The sequence below is a fragment of the Protopterus annectens genome, chromosome 3.part0 (assembly GCF_019279795.1).
Source record: "Protopterus annectens isolate FY-2018-M chromosome 3.part0, PAN1.0, whole genome shotgun sequence".
In the NCBI taxonomy this organism is placed as follows: Eukaryota; Metazoa; Chordata; order Ceratodontiformes; family Protopteridae; genus Protopterus; species Protopterus annectens.
Genome location: NC_056731.1, coordinates 1,868,365,610 through 1,868,388,295, shown reverse-complemented (window position 1 = coordinate 1,868,388,295; position 22,686 = coordinate 1,868,365,610). Strand labels below are relative to the sequence as shown.

Below are 22,686 nucleotides of genomic sequence, written 5' to 3'. Positions count from 1 at the left end.
ATGACAATCATCTATAGCCAAGATTTATACCACCGGGAAAGTAACCACTTGGCCACCAGGACAACATACACACATGTAATGAAGCGATTAAAACCCACCAAAGTGGGGGCTTCACCCTCTCAAGTATATATACCAACTCTGAGGTCACACTATCATGGGCAAAAGGGAAAAACCTACATGGTGGCCAAGTGGTTACCTTACCAGTGAATGTTTTAGCTGGTTTAAGGTTTCATGTAAATAAAGATTCTATACTGTTGTCTCGATGAGACGGGTTTCGAAGATATGGGTTTCCAATATTCTGAAGGCTACCCACAATAGCAGCATAGTACTGTGTTTAGTGCAAACTGCAGTTGAACACCCATGCATGCCTGCATTCAGCATTGCCATTCAGATATTCCTTGTTATCTATTCATGGTCTCAGTTCTATTTCCTGTACTGGAAATCTCAGGCTAAGTTATTAATTAGACAGAAACCATGAATTGCAATAAATCTAGTAGGTTTGATTTGAGATATTAACATGAAAATCTATAAAGGAATTTGACATCTATTATGATTATTATTATTATTTTAAAGTAGAATACCTATTCAGTAATCCTTCACATTTTTCAAAAAGTTGTATAATAGTTAAACATTCATAAAATGATGTGATACCCTTAAGTATTATTTTTCAGCTTCCCCACTTTGATCACTTTGACAGTACCTGTAACATTAAAAGTTTTTTACCTCATCTTCATATTTTTTTTGACACAGCATTATCTATAGCCATATTTTAGTGGGTCATTCTATTGATTCTGGTATACGTGTGCATTTACAGTTGAATAAACTCAAGGCCATCTGTTACTGCATCTATTTTATTGCCAAGCGAATTACACTGGAAAGGAAAATATATGTATCATCAGTAAAACTGAACTTTGTGCGCTAATTGTGCAGTTCAAAGATAAACTTGCAAATCAACGTTTGGATAAGACTGCAAATATGACAGACGTGGCTTCAAGAACTAAGAAACAAGGCCTTTATGTTGAAAAATGTGTTGAAAATACTCATCATCTTCTAATTTATGACTGAGGAGAACAAAACTGGGTATTTGGCTATTTAACTCTTTACATTGCTTCATACTTTTAGCATTAGAGACTTGTGGGTGGGCCAGAACAAATGCTCCTGTACCAAACAGCCATTGGTTTCCTTGAAAATAAAGTGAATTTATCATAACACAACTTGTTGATGCTACAGTATTTGCCACTATTTCATTATGCAACTCTCAAATTCTCAACACAATCTTGTCAAGTCCTCACCTCTTGAAAAGGCTAGGGTCCACAATTGAGTACAATGCAAATGGCAATGCTGCTTATGGTGGTACAGAAAACAGGAAAAGAGAATATAAGCTTTTTTTTCAGATTTCATTATCATTATGACAACTCCAAGTAATAAAAGTCCAGTGGATGAGTTAATAATAATAACTTCACTTCTAGTAGGTTACGTTATGTTTGTTTGTGTCTTTCGGCTTTTCCCGGTTAGGGGTCGCCGCAGCAGAATTCCGGTCCGCTAATGATTGGCAGTAGATTTTTACGTATTGGCTTGCCTGGCCTAACGCACAACCTTCAACGAAGAAACACCCATTCACGCATGTCGCCACAAAGAAGACGCTCTAACTGAGAATCGAACAGGCAACGTCTAACTGTGAGGCGACAATGCTACCGCAGCACCACCACCGCAGTATATTAGTGGGTTACGTTATGTATAAGACTAAAATCGGACATGGAAGGGGGCAGCAGCCCAAAAGACAGCTACGCAAGAAAAGCTGTCTGACAGACAAATGTGAAAAAAAAAATCAAAACCCCATGTCAAATTGTTCTGCAAATGTGAGATTGTCTTTTTTTCATAGTGCTATGATCTCAGACCTGATTATATTAGGTAAGGTGGTGTGGGGGGGGTCAGTAAGATGGTGCGGGGGGTGAGTAAGATGGTGCTGGGGGAGGGGGATCACTTCTTGTATGGAGGGTATTGGAAGCTTCAGTGAAGGTTTTTTAATAGATGTGAAAATAGTTTCCCATGAAGAAATGTTTTGTTATTAGACTAATGTGCTTCTGTCCTACAAGGAGTAGCTAACATTCACCAAATTCTATGACAAAGGCCCTCACCTTCATGTACACTGTACGTGTAACTGATGGAGAAGGCACATAAAGCTACTGTCGACATGGCAGTTCCATGTTGAATTCAGAATATGGTATTTGTTTTCTCATTGCCTTGTGAGCTATAGGTTACAGCAACACCAAAATTTAAACTTATTAAAGTCTGTAGTGTGCTGGCTTTATGTTGTTATGCTCAGATAATAGCTGCTGCTTTCTATTTGTCTGTATATAGTAAGAGACACTCACCGATATAAGATGTCTATACAGTTGAGTAGGAATAAACATTTCAAGCTGCATTGTTTAAAACTCTTCAACCAAAATACTTTCTCAACTTCATGAATAAAGAATTCCTGAAACCTGAAAGTCTCTTAGCAGCCAATATGATGCTGGAAATTTTCTAGTGATGTCCCTCCTGCAGAATGTCTATGTCCAGCTAGGTTGATCTAGTTAATTCAGGAATAAATAAATCCATTTTAAAAGTGCTACATCTCCTCCCTTCCTGACCCATAAAGCACTGGTACTCTCCTACTGAGTGTCCAGGTCAGACTAAAATATCTCAGGTATTAGTCAGAAAAAGAAAAAAATGTTCCAAATTATTATTATTTGGGCTAATAGCTATTATAGAGTGATAGGTTTGTAGGTTCAAAGGCAAATACTAAACTAGATGGCTTTGGGGCCATTTTATACCTATCCAATTTCCCTTTCAAAGGTGAGAATCAAACCCTGTACCTTGTGACTGTAAGGTAAATACCTTAACAATTATACCAAACCCCAACCCCCCCCAAGCACAGTCTACTTTACAAGCAAAATAATAAACATCAACACAAGGAAACAAACAGTCATTGGAACAAAAATCAAGTGCAAAAATCGAATCAACATTTAATATATTGCCAAAGGAAAACAATGATAGTCTCCCCAGTTTTTGTGTTGACTTGCACAACTGCAAGCCAGTACATTTCTTTATCAACAAGTGGTATTCTGGGGGCTCATGCACAGGGACCAGCAGAGCTCTCTTCTAAAAGTACTTATCTACAACAGCAGGCCTAGTCCATTTGTCAACTGTATTTACTGATTATAATTTGGGAGGAAGCCGATTGATACAAATGTTCCCATCTGCTTGTTACAGTGAAAGTCTAAGTGGTGAGGAGCTACACCGGTAACAGGCACCAGGCACAAGATGGGACGGCTATGGCTCTGATTCAGCCTGGCTATTAAGATGTTATATTTGAGAATGTAATCTGTAATTTGTTCATAAATTATTGTTTCCTGAATTTTAGCTAGTGGACAGTGGTTTGTGATAGGTCAAAGGTCAGTTGCATTGGAAAGGGTAGAGAGTAACTACAGGTACTGAAATCACCAGTGCTGCACAAAAGCTATGTGGGAAAGAGTAGGTCACAACTGTAAAGTTGCAACTCTAAGCAAGTGGTGAACTCAGATGATCCGTACTATATTTTAGAAGTCTAGAGTGGATTGTGTTTAATTCATGCTTAAGGATACAGCTGCGTTTTTCTAAAATACATTCTATGCGAGAAGCAGTGATTTTTTTTTTAAATAAAAGTGGTGAGTGTTGCATTTACTCATACAGGGGAGTCACAGGAGTCTCCTGTACTGTGTTGCTGAAAATGGGTGCTGTGACAGTGGTTGAGTGAGTAAAATTACCTGTAATGTTGTTTATTATATCACTGTTGGGTATATAAGATATTGTATGTTTTGGAAATAAATTTCAACTTTACACCAAAATAAACACAAATATGGAAAAAAGAACACCCAATCACAAATTTTGTTAGCGCTTTCGTTTACTTCACATAGGTAAACTTCATCAGACAAAATCATTTTAAAAATAATTCACTTATATAGGGTTTTGAACAATGACATCACCAAATCAATTAACAGACAAAAGTTTTAAAGAGACATCACATTAAAAATACTGATACATAATATTCACTCAAAAGATATATTCTATTAATAAACAATGTATCATAATAACCTTATATCCATAAAAAATAAATTTCACAAGTAACTACAAAGTATAACATTATTTCAAACGAGACTAATGTATAAGCCCATTATCTCATAAGTGATCTCATTTTTAGAATGCTACCTATGGAAATAGAATCATTTAAGCCAGGATAGACCATGGCATTCAATTTTAACTGCCATAACAGTTCTTTTTCTTCTTATTTAAGTGAAATAGGTCCACCCCTTATAATGGCATGTACAAATGTGAATGCTGTAAATGGTGTAAGTTTATTAAAGTAGGCAAGTCTGTATGTATTTTGAATAAGAAATAGAACATATTGGGTAAATTTAACTGTAATTCTAAAGGGGTTGTATATCTTGGTATCTGTAAAATATGCAACGCTTTTTATGTTGGAAAAACGGATCGACCCCTGAAAAATCGGATTTATGAACATCTTTATGCTGTTGGGAAGGCTAATTTGAATAATGCTTTAGCAAAACACATTCATTATAATCCAAATCATAAATTTGAATTTATGATCGTAGATAGTGTACATGAAAATAAAATGGTTTTGTCTGATGAAGTTTACCTATGTGAAGTAAACAAAAGCGCTAACAAAATTTGTGATTGGGTGGTTTTTTTCATATTTATGTTTTGGAAATACCTTGTTAGTGGCCACGTTTCTTCCTGTTGCCAGAATTATTTAGAATGAGTAAGATGCCATTCTTGCATATCCCAGATATATTTTGCTTTGAGGTGCTAGTTTTAATTTTTACATTTTTTCTGAAGTCTCTGGGATTTTAAAAGTTTATTATCATTGCTAAGGTCTGCCTTCTGGTCTTCCCATGCATTGTCGATAACTTCAACATGGTTTTTCATGTCAGTAGTAAGTCATGGGCTGAACTTACACTGAAGACAGACCTTTTGTAGTGGAAATAACTTTGTCTGAATGGATCACAAAAGATTAAAGATGGGGAAAAAAGGCAGACATGGTGTCTGTGCAGCTCTTCAAGTGACTGTACATAGTTCTGTACTGACCATAACGCCAGGTGAGTCAGATATATTCCAGGTCAGTAAAATTTCTGCAGATAATTTCTTAACTTTAAGTGACCACTAAGTAACTACTGGATGATGGCCATTTGTGAGTATCTGCAGAGTGTGCAAATTGTATGGTATATATGTTAAAATGAGATCTAGCAGATAGGAATGTTTCCTGAGGAAGTTTTGTTGTGAAATCCTTGGAGTACCTGTAACAATAACCTGTTAGGGTCTTTGCCTGTGGTAGTGTTAGACATGACAATGAGTTTTAGATTTAGGTCTGTTTCTTTGTCTGTAAGATCAGCTACACCTCCACCTTACATATTGCCTAAACTGTTGTACCTGAAAAGGCCTACATACACATTTCACTGCAAGATAACTCAGTGAAATTCCTTTGTTTAAGTTGATAGGATTTTTAGGAAACGTTTTTCGTGCTCTAATATTGGACTATTTACTTCTTACTGCAAGAAATAGAAGTCACTGCTCTTGATTTATTGATTTTTTTGTTGTATTTTACGTGCATTTCATATGCCTAACGCCTACTGACTAAGTGAAGCTCTCGCTTTTGACTCATTGGTTTGCCGTTGCATTACATTTGGGATTTCTGCTTGACTTGGATACATCAGGACTTTTTAGCATTTCGTGGTGAGAGAGCCTGGTTGATTTATTCATTTGTTGTTCCGGTTACAGGCATTCTCTCTTCAGCCGTCGGTGAAGAGTTTTTTGTGTGTAACTTTTTGATAAAAGGAACAGCAAAGGGCACAACTTTAGCACCATCCTATCCTCATAACAGAAACATATATTTTTTGTTTTTAACATTAGCAATATTTACAATCACTTTGTAATGGTTTTATGCACTTATTGTAGGAATCCAATGTAATATTTCAGCAGAATATGTTCGTTCTTTAAAAAGAATTTATCCCCACAGTATATTTTTTGGATGTATTCTTGCTTTAGACATGCAGTGGTATAACTTCTACGATTTAATAAAAGCCTGCGGATTGCTGTTCATACTAGCATTATGCCTGCAGTCACCCCCATTTCTTTTGCTGAATAGAAGTCTAAATGGTTAATTACTGTAAGGTTAATACAGCACTTCCTTAAATAAAGATTATATTATGCTGCATATACAATTTTATCAAAGGAGTCATGATAAAGATTTGCTTTCTGATGCCTATTATTTGGCCTTCAATAGACCTAATTTTCTGCCTAAACAGACTCCACTCACTGATACATCCAATACCAATTACTCTGGCCCTCTTTAGATGTGTATGATTAATGTCTGGAAGCATTTTCCATCTGGATAAAGACCCTGCTTCTTGGGTGGACAGAAGTGCCAGTTTTATAGCACGAACATGGTAGGCAATGCTGTCAGCAATCTAAATACACTCACACACACACACACACACACACACACACACACACACACACACACACACACACACACACACACACACACAAACATATGCATGCACACACAATAATATCCATACAAAAGCACATAAAATACACATTTCTGACATATCTGTCTTTTCTGTACCATCTTTGCATTTTAATAAGGTATGGTATATTTAATATCAAGTTATACTGAAGGGAGAGACAGTTGCTCCTGGGATACTTGATCCTTCCATCCCAGCCAGTCCTAAATTGACCTCGATCTGTCATCAAATGCAAGTTACCACTGTATCAAATAGAAAATACTCTCACCTTTGTGCTAGTGACCTGGCTTCTTTCAAGCATATTTTTGATGAGTGTATCATCTCAATCTCAGTCTCCCTGTACCTCATCAGTTATCTTCACTGTTTATCCTGCAAGTTTCAACACTCTTAATCATAAGTAGCTATTCCATGCTTTGCACTCTGTCTAAAACTATTATCTATTTTTGTCCGTTAATGACTCAGTGTTATTGACATAACAAGCAATTTCCAACAATTCAGCATATGAATATTGTTTGCTGCCCTTTGCTTTGCAGGCAAAGCATATCGGTGTCTGTTTCTTGAAACTATCTTTTCTGCTTGTTATTTGAAACAGTAGATATCTATGTATATGAAACTTCTTTACTACTGCCTGAGATGAGAAGAAAAAACAAGTTTTATGGTTCTTTTTTATTGCTGTAGTATAAAACAAACCTTGTAAAACATCTGTACTCATTAACTTATGCTCATGTTTGCATTAACTGCCAGAAGCTATACCATTCTGTTCCCCCACTTTACCTATCAACCTCTTAGCGCAAGAAATCTGGACAAAGCCATAAATAAAAGTGGGGCAAAGGTCCAGAAATAGGGACAATTTTTAAATATTGCTTTTATAAACTTAGAAAGTTGATAGAAGAACAAGTTTTGCATTAGCTTGAATTTTCTGAAGGATAAGAAATCTGAAACTCGAATATCTGTCATTATTATCCAACTTCAGTCTTTAATGATTTGCCACTATTTTGCTAAAAAAACAAAATTTCATGAAAAGCAGACCAAAATATGAGGCAAAAATCTGGACATTCTGTGAAAATCTGTACAGCTGAGAGGTATGCCAATGTATTTAAAAAAGTGAAAAGATATGAATCACTTAATAAGGAGCTGCCATTTTGCAGCTTCTTAGGAATATTTACACACACACACACACACACACACACACACACACACACACACACACATATATATATAATAGAGAGAGAGGAGAGAGTTTCTTTACAACTGGATTTTTAAATACATACAATATTGGCAGAACAAGACTAAAATCATATTTAAACATATATTATGCAGGCAAGGACAGGACCAGAATTAAACCTAATCGCTTTACATTCTTCTTCCGGCTTTTCCTGGTTAGGGGTCACCACAGCGGAACTCCGGTCCGCTAATGATTGGCAGTAGATTTTTTACAGGTGCCGAGGTGCCAGCTTGATGCCCAACCTTCAACGAAGGCACGCCCATTCTACGCATGTCTTTCGAACGCCACTCGACCGAGGGGGGAGGACATGCAGACTCCACACAGACGGTGCTCCAGCCTAGAATCGAACGGGAGAACCTCTTGCTGTGAGGCAACAATGCTACCGCTGCACCACCGCGGCTTAATCACTTTACATTATAATGATAAAATATAGAGGTTCTTTAATGGAACTAACAAGTCATCTGGTATCTATTTCCATAAATCTGAGCTTCTAATTTCATATACAAACTGCCACTCATAATTATGGACAAACATTAACAAGTCTGATGTGCCAAGGAGATGAAAGTAACATTCTGTTTATGGAAGGGATGGGACAGCTTCATAAAATGACTGAAAGAAGTCAGGTCACTAGCACAAAGGTCAGACTGCTTTCCATTTGGTACACTGGTGAAATAACTGATGACAGATCAAAAACTTAGCAGTATTTAAATATAAATCCTGACAACAAACCAAAACCAGCAAATGCAAATATTGATCCTGACAGTGCAATGAGAGCCAACTTTCATTTAAATATAGTCAACAATGACAAAATAAAAGCCATGGATCAGCTAATCCTGTTTTCCACCTCCAGAACCCTAATGACTTCATACAACAGTTATTCTTTACGGTCCTCATCATGGTGTTTTCTTGTCTTCAACTCCCCCCTTGACATGTTTGGGTGAATCTCTGAATAGGGTTTTTACAGAGAAACTCAGATGGCAAACTATTGCAAGCATCTACCACCCTTTCCATTAACAAATATTTCCTTACACCTCCTTGGCACTTCAGTCCTGTTAATGTGAGTGCATTTTATTATTTATTTATTTTACATTTGTTAACTGGGAAATTCCGACTGGACCATGTCCATTTTCAACAGAGGCTCAGAGAGAAAAGCTCCGGCATCAAGTTATACAAATGCAGTACATCCAGCATAATACACAAAACAGGTAACATCATGTATGCTGAGCATAGTAATATAACAGGAAATTAATAAAACACTCCAGGTAAAAGAAGATATAGAACATAGGTCAAAGACAATGTAAGTTACAGTACATCCAGTACACTACACAAAACAGGTTTCAGCATGTATGCTGAGCATAGTAATATAACAAGAAATTAATAAAACACTCCAGGTAAAAGAAGTATAGAACATAGGTAAAAAGACAATGTCAGTTATACATTGGTAAGAGAAGAAAATATATCACGTAAGATTCTACAGTTAAAATACCCTTTCAGATGACCGAGCCTACAGGGGATCAGAGATCCAGCATGTGATCAGAGAGGAGTTTGGGTACAAGATTATGCATAGTAGTTTCTATATGTAATTAGAAGCTCAGACTTGTGGAAATAAGTAACTGCCAAGTGTCTTGCTCATTCTTGTAAGGAATCTGTATGCACCTTGTCATATTTTATGTGTGATGTTATATCTGTGTATTTTGTTAACCAGCTAAATCAAACAGTCTTTTGCATTCCCATTTCAGCCAAGACCCTGACCACAAGGGCAAGGTTAAATCCTGAATATATATATATATATATATATATATATATATATATATATATATATATATAAAACAGTTTAAAGTAGTCAGTTAGTCAGCATGCATATTTTTTGAAGGAACTCACAGTGATAAATAGGGAATATGCCAACTTTACACAGACAATAACTGAGGATCAAGATTAAATCCTAGAAAAATGTATCTGTGGCACAAAATGATAAAGCGTTGACTTATGATCCAGATGACCTGAGTTCCAGCAGTGATTTGGAGGGAAATGCAAGTAAGCACCTAACATCAGTTCTATTGTTCTAGGTGGCTGGAATTGTGGTTCCCATGCAATCAGAGCCTTGCACATGCAGCACTAACTCTGGAGTGCGTACTTGGTATCCAAGGTAGTAACAGTAGTGCCCAAGGGGTTTATATGTGTAAAAGCATGTAAATATCAAAGTGAGGGTAATGGATAATCCATGGTATCTCAGCTCTGTGGGAGGTGGGTTAGGACTTAACAGTAATGCCCTCATAGTCCACATCCAGAATAATGAAAGCTGCTGATGGGAGCTGAGTGCCATGTAGTTCTTGGCCTGAGGATATGCATAGTGTAAATAGGATGCGACCCTGGTCTAGGGGATAACGGCATTCATTTCAGGCAGTGGATCAGCAGAAGATGGGACATAAGCAGGAGAATAAAATCACCCCATGGTTGCTTGAATGACAGCTGATTTGGATGGCTCTTGCACCCATGCTGGGGTAACTCAGTACAGTGGAAGAAGCAAGCTCAAGGCTGCTTACAGCAGGTTTGTCAGCTGAAGGATATGAAGGCAAAAAATACCTAGAAAAAAAAAGGATTAAATCCTAGGCCCTGCAGTAGTGCCATAACAAAATTAATTGCTGAAGTCATATGTTGGATATCCTGAACTGTGATTTAACACGCAGGATAACACTGTCATTTATATAAACACTGACACATGATTGGGAAGATACAGGAAATCTGGGATTGAGAAAATGTATTCACCATAAATATAGTTGAAAGAAGTAAGGACAATAGCACAAAGCACACATGTTATTCTACATGAGAATGGTGGCCTCGGTTTGAAGACAGACTTGGATCAGTCAGGACTCACCAGAGAAGGAAATATTAAATATTCCAGGGACAACTCTCCTCCCCTCTAGAACGGTCAGGATTTTGAGACTAATGATAGATGGGACCATCTTGCCTCGAACCATGATGCAGAGGATTAGAGCCCTTACTGCAATCTAGGCAACTGGGGGTTTATTAAGTAAACATCTAGGAGGAGGAGTGAAGGTGTGTGACCCACTTACATCTCTAAGGGGGGTGGAAAGGGTTGTGCACACACAGGCACAAACAGAGTTGTTGTTATTTCAATGATGATGATCGTGGAAACCACCATTCATACTTTTGGGGAAGGGGTCCAATGCTGCTTAAAGGGAATTCCCCTATCAAGAGTTAGACCCTGGCCTCCATGATCAGCTCTGCCAGCCAGCACTTTGCTGAATGAGTGCAGTGGGTTAGGGTATAAAGGCTAAAAAAAAAGTCAAACCACCTTGATGGCTGCCTAAATGATAACCACTCCCAACTAACTCCCACCCCGGTGAAGGCAAATAAATTGATCCATTGGTCAAGGGATGGTGATTGGCAGGCGGTGAGGGCAATAAAAAAATAGCAAAAACTGGGGCCATGTCATTTTTTTCATATTCAGGAGCACTGGGTTCATTCTTGTTGAATGGCATATATTATAGTGAAGCTGTGTTTATATACAAAGCTCTTGTTTCAGTGTGTAGTTCTGTATAGACTATAGAGAACAGATGGTGTTGGTGTTTTCTGTATGATGGGATTTCCTGTTTCCTTAGTGAAGGTGTTGTTCAGTGTTGATGCATATTATCTGTTACCATTCATGCATTTGTTTTTGCTGGTGGTAAAATGTTGCCAACAGAGTGTGGGAACACAATGCAATTTTCACAGACAGACCTGGTGTGACACCGATATTGTTATATCAGTACTGGTGTGGATGATGCTTGTGTCCTTAGTGTTCGGGTATGACTCTACAACAAACAATACCCTGCTGATAGCCAAACGTATAGTGTGGGCAAGATGCTATTAAAGCATGCATTGGACTTATAGCATTCCATTCAGGATCCATAGCCATCCTGTTGGCCTTTTAGTGTATTCAGTCCCAGAAACTACAGTGTTTCTCAGTTAACCCGGATTTCCTTGTTAAATCTAGAACATTAGAACAAAAAAGGTATGAGAAAAAGATTGCTGATGAGTTTGGTGTCATTCATATTATTAATGAATGCAGTTATAAACAATGTTTCTAATGTACTGGATATGCAGAATGGGAATTTCTAAGTGGAATTTCTTTACCAATAACAATAGTTGAGAAAAGCCACCAACTGAAAACCCCCAGGCCCAGATACAGTACCTAACTTCTGGCTAAAAGTATTAACATCTTTGCATGAAGATTTAGCCATAAGTAAGAACTACTTATATGCGCACCCCGAACAGACACCAACCTGGTTAACAACAGGAAAAACAATGCTCCTATTTAACTCATTCTCTCTCCAATGGAGCTCAGGAAGTTTGCACTGTAACTTCCAATGAGCAGAGCTTCAGCCTTTTGAAAGAATCAAATTATGTCCTCATATTTCAAATAAATATTCTTATCTCTGAAACCATAGGAGTTATGAAAGAAAGTTTAAATTGCAAACTTTTCAGCACAAACTCTTTATCAAGTGATAGTATTATTTAGTTTCTATGTCATAAACAGAATTTTATAAGTCACAGTAAACACAGTAACAATTACATTTGTAATATTTTGTAAACAACTTACAATATTTCGGCAACCACTCAAGTTACACACATACTGTCAACAACATTTTATTCATCTAGCTGAGAACTTTCTTAGGAGGCTAAGGAGTTCTGTCTGTGTCACATGGTTGTTGATATATTTTGAAAAATGTGAAAATTATATTTATATAAATTAATATTATAAAAACAACAGTTAATATCTATTTACCTGAACTAGACAGAGGTCAAATATTAATGCAGTTGAGTTTGCCATTGTGTAAGCTTTAAGAGAAAAATCTTTTAAAACCTTGTACATAGTATGGTTTGGGAATTATAGATGCAAATATGAACAAGCAATATTTTACACCTAGAAGCGTCAGTAGGAGTTAACTGCAGATGCACCTGGAGGCATCAGTCGGATGTAATGAGTTAAGACTCAGCCCGCAGGTTATCCTAAAAATTATAGACCAATAACTTATAGGTTCATAGGTTGATACTAGGCTATCTGCCCTAGGGCATTTATAAGCCTAGCCAGAGTGTGTTTGGCTTTCGCCACCCTTTTAGATTAGCTGACTGTGCCTCTGTATAGTAGGTCACAGAATATATCCCTTTTAAGGTTAGTTTACTGTGCCTGTGTCTAGTAGGGACACAGAAGAGATCCCAGGGGTAAACCTACGATCTCCTATCCACTCGTCAAGATTACTCTTGAAGAGGGTCATTGAAGGGCTCTGCCTAACATGGATTGGGATTTTGTTCCAGAGTGAGGGGAGCCTCTGGGATATGAATCTGTCCCTCCAGCATGTCCTATTTATTTCGGTGCTGAGGTTTAAGTCCCTGGAGCGTGTAGCTCTAAGGGATTGTCTTCCGACAACATATAACCTATACACCGGAACTGATGCCAACACAGTTTATAGTCATTTAGAAGAAAATTCAATTATGGCAATAGAAAAAAAGGGTAATAAATAGAAAGTCATATGGAACAAAGGATCATCTGTTAGTAAATAAAGTCATAATGGAGAACTGCAAAAAGGGGAAGAATCTAAGTATGGCATGGACTGGCTATAAAAAAGCATTTGATAGTATCCAACATTCATGGACAAAAAGAGTGCTTAAAATGTATAAGATACACCCTACACTGATCAACTACATTACAGTGACCATGAAACAGTGGTAGACCACTTTGCAATTAAGCCATGATAAAGGACAAATTATTATTCCAGGGATAAAAATTCAAAGGGGGGTGTTCCAGGGTGACTCCCTGTCACCACTGCTATTCTGTCTTGCCCTTAACCCTTTAAGCTGTCTACTTAACAGATTAGGTCACGGCTATAGTGCAAAGACTTCTCATCTTCTCTTTGTCGATGATTTGAAACTGTATATCTCATCAAACGAGGAACTGAAAGCACAACTGCAAGTAGTCAAAACATTTTCAGATGATATAAGAATGTCATTTGGTCTTGATAAATATGCAGAAGTAACCCTTAAAGCAGGAAAGCTGCAGCACCAAGAAAATATCAGTTTGGGACAATGTGATATAAACTAACCTGAGCAAGAGGGAGTGTATAAATATTTGGGAACTGATGAAGGATCAACAATAAAACATGAACAAATGTGAATAAAGCTTAGTAAGGAATATTTTAGAAGACTTAAATTAGTCCTGAAAACAGCGTTGACATCTATGAACAAAATTCAAGCTATAAACCAATTTGCTCTTCCTGTCCTAACATACAGTTCTTGAGTGATTGACTGGCCCCAAAACATGCTGGATAGATTAGACAGGAAAAAAGAAGGATGCTTCATGCTCACCAAATGATGTATAAAAATCAGTGCATACCAAGATTTTATATTCTCCAGTCTGAAGGAGGTATGGGCCTCCTTGAAATTGATTACATGTATAGATCTGCAATTGTGGGACTGCACATATATCTGCTGACCTCACAAGACCCAAATGTAGTGAAAGTTTTGAAACATGAGGAGAATAAATCTAAGATGTCTTCCCTGCTTAGTTTAGCAGAAGCATATCGGCATCAAGCAGGAATGGAAATCAAACCAGAAGTAGATAAAAATCAGGCAGCAATGAATGTGACAAAAAACAAAAGAAAGAATATAAGGTGAAGGATTGGATGAGAAGGCAAGAAATGTGGAAAATGCATAAATATAGCTGCAAGGATAGAAAACATCTGGAAGAACCTCATGTTGATCAGGATCAAATGCAGGAATGGTTAAGGAGAGGCAGATTCAAACCAAAAGATGAAAGGTTAATATTGGCGGCCCAAAGATAGTGGGCTACGTACATGTTGGTTTACAAAGTCCATTGAACATGTGGGAGAAACAGACAAATGTAGGTTTTGCAAAACAGAGTTGAAAACAGTCGCACACCTTGCTGCTGGTTGTGACATACTAATGGCAGAAGGATTGTGTACTGAAAGGCATAATAATGTGGTGAGACTGTTACACTGGGGACTGTGCGAACATTACGGTAATGAAGTGGCTGAAAAACACTGGAAACATGAACCACAAAGCATCATAGAAAATGATGACGTCTACATCACATGGGATCATCCATTACCAACAGATCAAAAGACAGATGTGAGAAAACCAGATATAGTGGTCCATGAAAAGAAGACAAAAGTAGCATTGATCATTGAAATCTCTACACCCAGTGTCTTGCATATAAAGAGATAAAAAGTCATACAATATCAAGATTTTGCAAGCAGAAATGAGAACAATGTAGAAGAAAGATACCCAGACAGTTTCAATAGTAGTAGGAACAACAGGTCTTATAAAAAGAATCTACATTTATATTTAGATATGTTACCAATACATATAACTATTGTAGTGGTGGTGCTGCGGTAGTGTTGTCGCCTCATAGCAAGACGTTGTCCCATTCGATTCTCAGCTAGAGCGTCTTCTGTGTGGAGGCATACGTGAATGGGGCGTGCCTTCGTTGAAGGTTGTGCGTCAGGGCTGGTAACCCGGTATGTAAAAATCCACTACCAATCATTAGCGGACCGGAGTTCCGCTGTGGCGACCCCTAACCGGGAAAAGACGAAAGACACAAACCAATACATGTAACTCTGTATGAATTGCAGAAGGAGTCATTACTGGGCACGTTGCAGTGCTGCGAATAGCACTTGTGGTTGACATCAAAGACTGAAACAATACTAATTTCATGAATTTTAATTGTAGTTTGACTTAGGAATGGGGTCCATTCCCGTCATGGTATTAGAAACCCAAAAGATTTGGAGAAATTAAAAAAAATATAGAAGGAAAATATATATATGTTGTGTGCAAAGCAACCGCACATGACTGTTCTACTTACACCTGCAGTTTCATTCTCAAGAACAATGCAAATTGAACTATGATGATCTCAGACTTAAAGCTCGTTTCTTTTTCCAGTTTATGACATGGATAACAAGAATTACTAAGAGCTCAAGTTTATGGGCCAGGGAGCATGTTGGTAATGCAGTCTGTGTGGTTTCAGTTTAATGCAGAAAACCTAAATAGTGGAGCATGCGACATTTTACAATAAAAAAACCCAAATTATCATAAAGTACATAATTTTCATCTCTGACCTTGGGGATTTCTATAATATTCTAAGCAAAATGCACTTCACTGTCCTGACATCTGCTCTAATGTGTATATTTATATTGTTGCTTTAATTTTTATCTAGTTAGTAGTTTTCTATAGTCTATTGATCTTTTGTCTTTCTATTTTTCCTACCTATATCATAATGAACTGAGAAGTTTAAACAGTAAATGTTTATTTAAGCTATAAAACAATAGCACATTTCAATTTTACTAAAAGAAGGAAAACAAATCTGTGCGTTTCTGTTCTGATTTTATTAGTGTTCTGTAACTTGCAATTCTAATAAAGCAGCGTGTAGCTTCTGCAGATTAACAGCAGCTGATAAAAATGTAAAACGAGGAAAACAGTTATTCCAGACGATTGATAAAAATGAGCGAGCACATTTTACATGTTTACTTTACAATATAAGAACACTTTCACTTATAATACCATCATATATTACAGTGAAGTGGCTGAAGCCATATAATCTCTAACTCTGAAACTATTCTCAGAACAGAAAAAGTCAGAAAATGTTTAATGGAGCTACAGACAATTTCTACCCAGTTTAGCTGTTGAATATATTTATGCCCCATATTATTTTTTTTATCTATAGCTCTCAAATTAATCAATATAAATATTAACAGAATCAGTGACAGTCATGTACACTTTTAAAGTATTAATGCTATTAACCTGAGATATTGTCAGAATCAGAGGGTGTGAATTAATATAAATTTTCTGAAGTAAAAGGAGTCTATAAATCTGATTATTGTCATTATTTAAGATTCACCACTCCAAAAGACACCAGTTTTCTGAGGGATTAAGATGGTCATAGCTAACATTTGAGTAAAAATCAGGGATGATCCTGAAAGTCAAGGACAACTGAATGTATGATTTTGTTTGTTTTGATCATTTATTCAAACCTCACAATAAGAGCAAGAAATCTGGACAAAACTAAAATTAAGGGAAGAGCAAATGCCCAAAATTTGGGACAGTTTTTAAGTACTGCTCTTATAAATTTTGAAAGCTGTTAAACAGTAGGTTTTGCAGTAGACAGCACTTTCTGAAGGATATGAAGTTTGAATCGAAAATATATGTCATTATTTAGTGACTTCAGTTCTCAATGAATTTCCAGAAAACTAAAAATGTTATGAACAGAATAGAAATATGAGGCAAAAAATATGCATCCGCTGCGAAAATCTGGTTAGTTAAGAGGTGTGTATGATGTAGATTGGATTCCCTGCTGTTTTCACAACCATTTTTTTTAGTGTATGTGGTGTTAACATTTAACCATCCATATATCAAGCAGCATAGAGTGACACAACGAGAATGCCCACTTCACACCAGTTCTTATTTTGCATTCTGAAAAGATGCAATATACCAAGGTCTCGATTGTGGGGTGTGTGCAGCTGGCAAAGACAACGGTTGCATTAAGAGCTGCATTAGATATCAAATCCAATGCTGCATTTCTGTGTTAAAAACAATTTTGAGCAACGCACCCTCCCTTCCCCTTGTCTGCATGCAGAGCAGTGCAGAATGCAGATACAGATGCCTGCAACTCACACATCCTTAGCTAAACTCTCCATATTCTGTCACAAAGCATCAGTCTTACCGAAGTCTAAAAATTGTTTCATGGACAGCGGAGACGGTGAATACTTGCAGAATCGATCCACTTCTTTGGAAATATTAGCAGTTTTAACCAAAAGTCGTGCGGACTTCATTTTGGCAGATCAACGTGCACTCTCCAAGCAGAATATCTATCAGAAGTAGCTGTCCTGTAACCTGGTTTAGCCAATTTAACCTCTTACACTAGCTGTGCTGAAATGCCTCCACACTGCACATGACCTCACTTTTAGTTTCTTAGCAAGTAATGCTAAAAGAAAACCGTTGAGGAGTGCGGTAAAATGTGTCAGGGCTCTGAGCTCCAACCAATCACACAAAAGCTATAGCTACACCCCCGAACGTCAACCAATAGGACAAAAGCTAGAAATACACTCCCGAATGTCAGCCTATCACACTAAAGTGGGTGGAGTCTTGAGGAGACGAGTAAGAGTAAACAACCCCCCCCCCACCCCCACGAACAGATGTACCAGTTTATTCTTATATATGTGTTTATATGCCTGTAGAGGTGAAGTTAGGGGATGTTGATCTAAAATCAAGATAGGAATGTAATACCCCATTTACAGTAAGAAACTCAACTCCTATTATTGATGACCTCAAACTATCCCGAGGTCCGGAAGTTGGTGAAGTATTTTTTTTTTGGAAAAAATAAACAAATAAAGTGTATTTGTAGTGTTTCCCTAAAAGCAACTATGATCTACAACTTCACGTGTGATCCATGGCTCCAAGGTTTGAGTCCCTCAGCCTCTGTTCCTTAACCGTATGACTCAGAGTCTGAGATGGTCACTTGTCCAGTCAGTGCTGCTGGGCTGTGTTTGAAAACTGTCCATTGGAGATCAGTGCTCTGCCCTGGTTAACAAATAAATAAATGCAACTTAGTAAGATACAGCCAAAATAATATGTGTTTGGGGGATACCTTAGCTTAAGAAATCTGGGCAATACCAAAAATAATGGGGGAAATGCCAAAAAATATCGAGGACATATGTTAAATATAAATGCGTTTTATAAACTGAGAAATTGCTAGCCTAGAGTAACAACTTTTACAACAGCATACACTTTCTGAAGGCTATGAAGTCTCAAACACAACGTTATGTCATTATTTAATGTCTTCGGTCCACGATGATTTGCCAGGAAACCACACATTTTATGAAGAACAATCCAAAAACACCGGACAAATAGCAGGACAATGTTTGAAATTCTGGATAGTCGGGAGGTACGCAGCTGTAGAGCAGTAGGAAGTTATTTTGTATGATACTTTGCAGTTTGTTTACTTTTTTTTCCGTGGCAAAAGCTACTGTTCTATAACTTCTGTTTCAGAACAGAGCAACCACTGTTGAAGTCCTTGTTTTAAGAACACCTGCTAAAATAGTCCCGCTTTCATTTTCCTAGAAAGCAGTCTGGGAGAGACTAGCTGATGGCACTGGCCAATGAACGTGGTCGACCAGAGTCCTACTTGGACTCGAACACTCAACCCTTCTAGGGGTTGCAAACATGAGCGGGCGGGGTCTTCTGCATAACATTCTGACAGGCTAGATGTTTATGCATCCAAGAAAGGAACGGTATGTGCTCTGACATGTTTACATGAGGTGGCTGACTATATGAAGCACATATTCAGTAGAGGAACAAACTGTTCTCAGCTGTTTGTATCTGAACAGCACAACCCTCCAGCTGCCTGGCAACCTGCTTAAAAGGTTGTGTAAGGACAAAGCAGCTTAGCGAGAATTTGTTTATAGCCACATTCAGCGGCTGTGACATATTTCATTGTTCACATCATCACATGCCTTTTCAAAAAAACATCCTCTTGTTTGTGGTCACAGTGGTTGTTCACTGTTTAAATATGAAAGCATCAATAACACAGGTATACGGAATACAGGTATATAGTTTGATATTTTGAAGTTATGCTCCAACTCCTAACATTCTTGGCACCCCTACACAGCTCCACCTCTGCGGAAATACTGGAAACTACCACACCTAGTCATATCTCTCAACCTCTTAGAGCAAGAAATCTGGACAAAGCCATAAATAAAAGTGGGACAAAGGCCCCAAAATAGGAACAATTTTTAAATATTGCTCTTATAAACTCAGAAACTTGATAGAATAACAGGTTTTACATTAGCATGAGTTTTCTGAATGGGATGAAGTTCGAAACTCAAATGTCTGTCATTATTTAATTTCGGTCTTTAGTGATTTGCCACTAATTCGCAAGAAAACCACAATTTTATGAAAAAAACGTGCCAAAAATATGAGGGAAAAATCTGGACATTCTGTGAAAATTTGTGCAGTTGAGAGGTATGCACCTAGTTACAGGTCACATTCACATTTGGGGGAGTAAACAGAAATGTTTTAACTTGTACACAGAGATCTTATGCTGCAACTCCCCCCAGGCTCCAACATACTCACATACCCACCCACACTCTCTCTCCAAATGCTGCCATGCACCCATTTTATCCAGTTCAGGGTAGCGGACTATCGATATTGTATCACAGCAGTAACATAGTAGGAAAGGACTAATGCTGGAGGGTCCCAATCTCAGGGAGTGGATAAAATGTCTGTTTTGTACTCAACCTTACACTGCCCCACCCCCAACATTTAAAATGTGCATGCCTTTCTCAACTATTTCCCCTATGCACTTAAAAATGTAGAATCCTTTTTCAGCTCTTGTCTCCTACATTAATAAAAAGGGTGTTTTTAGAGAAATATTCCTGTTAAGCATGTTGTATATTGAGCTGTGTTGCAACATCCATTTAAGTGGTCTGTCATGTTCTCAAGAAGCCATTACATTTTTGAGAGAGTCTCAGAAAAAAAACTGTACACACCTGAGTACACTGACGATTCTTAGCAAACCTTTTGTGCCACTCTGTGATGCTACACATTCAAACTTGGCAAGTATATCTGAGAATGAATAACTACCATATCTACCAGCTGTCAGTTTTGAACTAGTTATCTTGTTTACTGCCTGACTTGCCCATTGGATTTCATTTTCATATCTCCAGATGGCTTAGTGTTCTTTTGCTGGGCAAAATATTTCCTCCTCAAACTTTAAAATGTGCACATAGTGCATGCCTACCTACATACAAGGTACACAAAATGAAGAAGAGTGCACAGTTGTGGAATGTGTAAGGGCTCTCTATCTCCTGTTTCTTAACTTCAGTGTCAAGGTTTGAGAGGACATGCTAATCAAGGGACTGGGAGAGTCAACACCAATTCTGCAATCAATGCAGCATTCAGGTTAGGAAGGTGGCCTAATGGTTAAGGTGTTTGCCTTACAAACAAAGTACAGGGTTTGAGTCTCACAAGGGATAATTGGCTAGGCTTAAGAAGGCTTGCAAAGGCAGTTAGCCTAGTACTCATCTATGAACCCATCCTGTCTCTGTACTGTACAGTCAGTGGGCAAGATACTGAAATAAAGAAAAAAGTAGTTATATGTTGTTTTTAGTATCATCTCCATAGACTGTATATTGCCACTCTTGCAAAGTTTAGATGAAACTGGTCCTAAATGTGTATGACAAGAGCTTCAGTTCATTGGATTCTGCTTAATGCAGTACTTTTTGATATGACAGATATAGTTTCCCTACAAATCCAAACTGCTGTTGGGGTCATGTCTCCAATTTTGTCTGCATTTTCTCAGCTTCAGAAGCCAACGTGCTGTTATCCTGCAAGCAAGCGACATTATGCTTTAGTAGTCAAAAGATTGTTGCTGCTCTGTCATTTTCACTGCTGATAGGAGATGGTTGCTGTACTGTTAATTAGGAAGGATCTTTCTTGGTGAAAATGCTAAAGCAGAATTCAGGAAAAAGAAACTGGTTTAAGTATATTATATACTCAGACAAGTGACTGACTGCATCATGATTAGCATTCAGTTAATTATGTTGGATGGGATTGTTACTGCAGAGTTTTTGATGGCTTACGCTGATGATAATGGGTATGATACATAAACTATGCAAATTGTGAGGGTAGATAAAGACAATATGACCTTAAAGTCTGTGCATTTTCCAGTCACCATCTGACCTTAATTTCCAGGTTTGTAAACATGTTAATTATTTTACCTTAAGTTGTCATTGCTTTACTTTAGTGTCATGCATTATTGATTTTTCCAGTTTTTGACCCAGATCCCCCATCTGAGACTGATGGTATGACATCTCTAAAAATATATATATGCATTTTCTAGAAATGTAAACCCCCAACCACCATTATAAAATTATAGTGAACAACTAACAAGGCCATACAATGATGTTTATGTTGTTACAAATGTTCCCCCATCCAAAAGCATACCTATACAAGCACCCTCCTCAGGATAACAATATCACTTGGGCAAATTTTCAGATGTCTAAAATGGGACATGTCTTACTGAAAAATAAGGTTTTGCCGGATAGGCCTCACATTTAACCAATGCAAACAATCCACATTAAGACTTAAAGCTGTAGACTTCCTGTTGGTTTTATGGTTTCACATCTCATTTAACTTTTTCAGATATAGTATTATTTTCTGCAATATTCAGATATAAAAATATTTCTTTTTTTCCAACTAATTATCACAAGTATGCATTTGGATATGGTAATAGATTTAGATAATCTTTAACATGAATAGATATAGTAAGCTATAGTAAGTAAGGGTTAGCTTATTAAAAGGGATACATGTTTCTGAGATAAGGATATATATGTTTGCTGTTGGAATGGCTTTTAAGCCTTTGATGTCTCAATAGCATTAAAAAAAGAGAGAAATGTTCTATAGTAGTTTAGATACAGGAAAGGTTGCTGGTTTATTTGCATATAGTCAGTATTTACTTGATGGCTCAGCAGAAAATAGCAGAGGCACTGCTTTGGTTTCATTTGTTTTTTCACTGAGGCAGTTTATTCCTTTAATTATGCTTTCTTGAGTTGGGGACCAGCATTAACATGCAGGATACATGTGATGTGGATCTTGTGTGGCACCTGCAGGAAACATGTGATGCAGATCTTGTGTGGCACCTGCAGGATACATGTGATGTGGATCTTGTGTGGCACTTGCAGGATACATGTGATGTGGATCTTGTGTGGCACCTGCAGGATATATGTGATGTGGATCTTGTGTGGCATCTGCAGGATACATGTGATGTGGATCTTGTGTGGCACCTGCAGGATACATGTGATGTGGATCTTGTGTGGCACCTGC

The 22,686-nt window shown here is 37.6% G+C and overlaps 1 protein-coding gene across 1 annotated transcript in view; it reads right to left on the bottom strand.

The window, feature by feature from the left end:
• The window catches only part of LOC122797132 (pyruvate dehydrogenase (acetyl-transferring) kinase isozyme 2, mitochondrial-like), an 86,560-nt gene extending 68,791 nt beyond the window's left edge, over positions 1–17,769 (bottom strand). The window contains exon 1 of the mRNA XM_044065931.1: positions 17,528–17,769. Within this exon, the coding sequence (XP_043921866.1) occupies positions 17,528–17,636 (109 nt within the window). The 5' untranslated portion in view covers positions 17,637–17,769. The remainder of the gene's footprint in view (positions 1–17,527) is intronic.
• Positions 17,770–22,686: the final 4,917 nt, after the last annotated feature.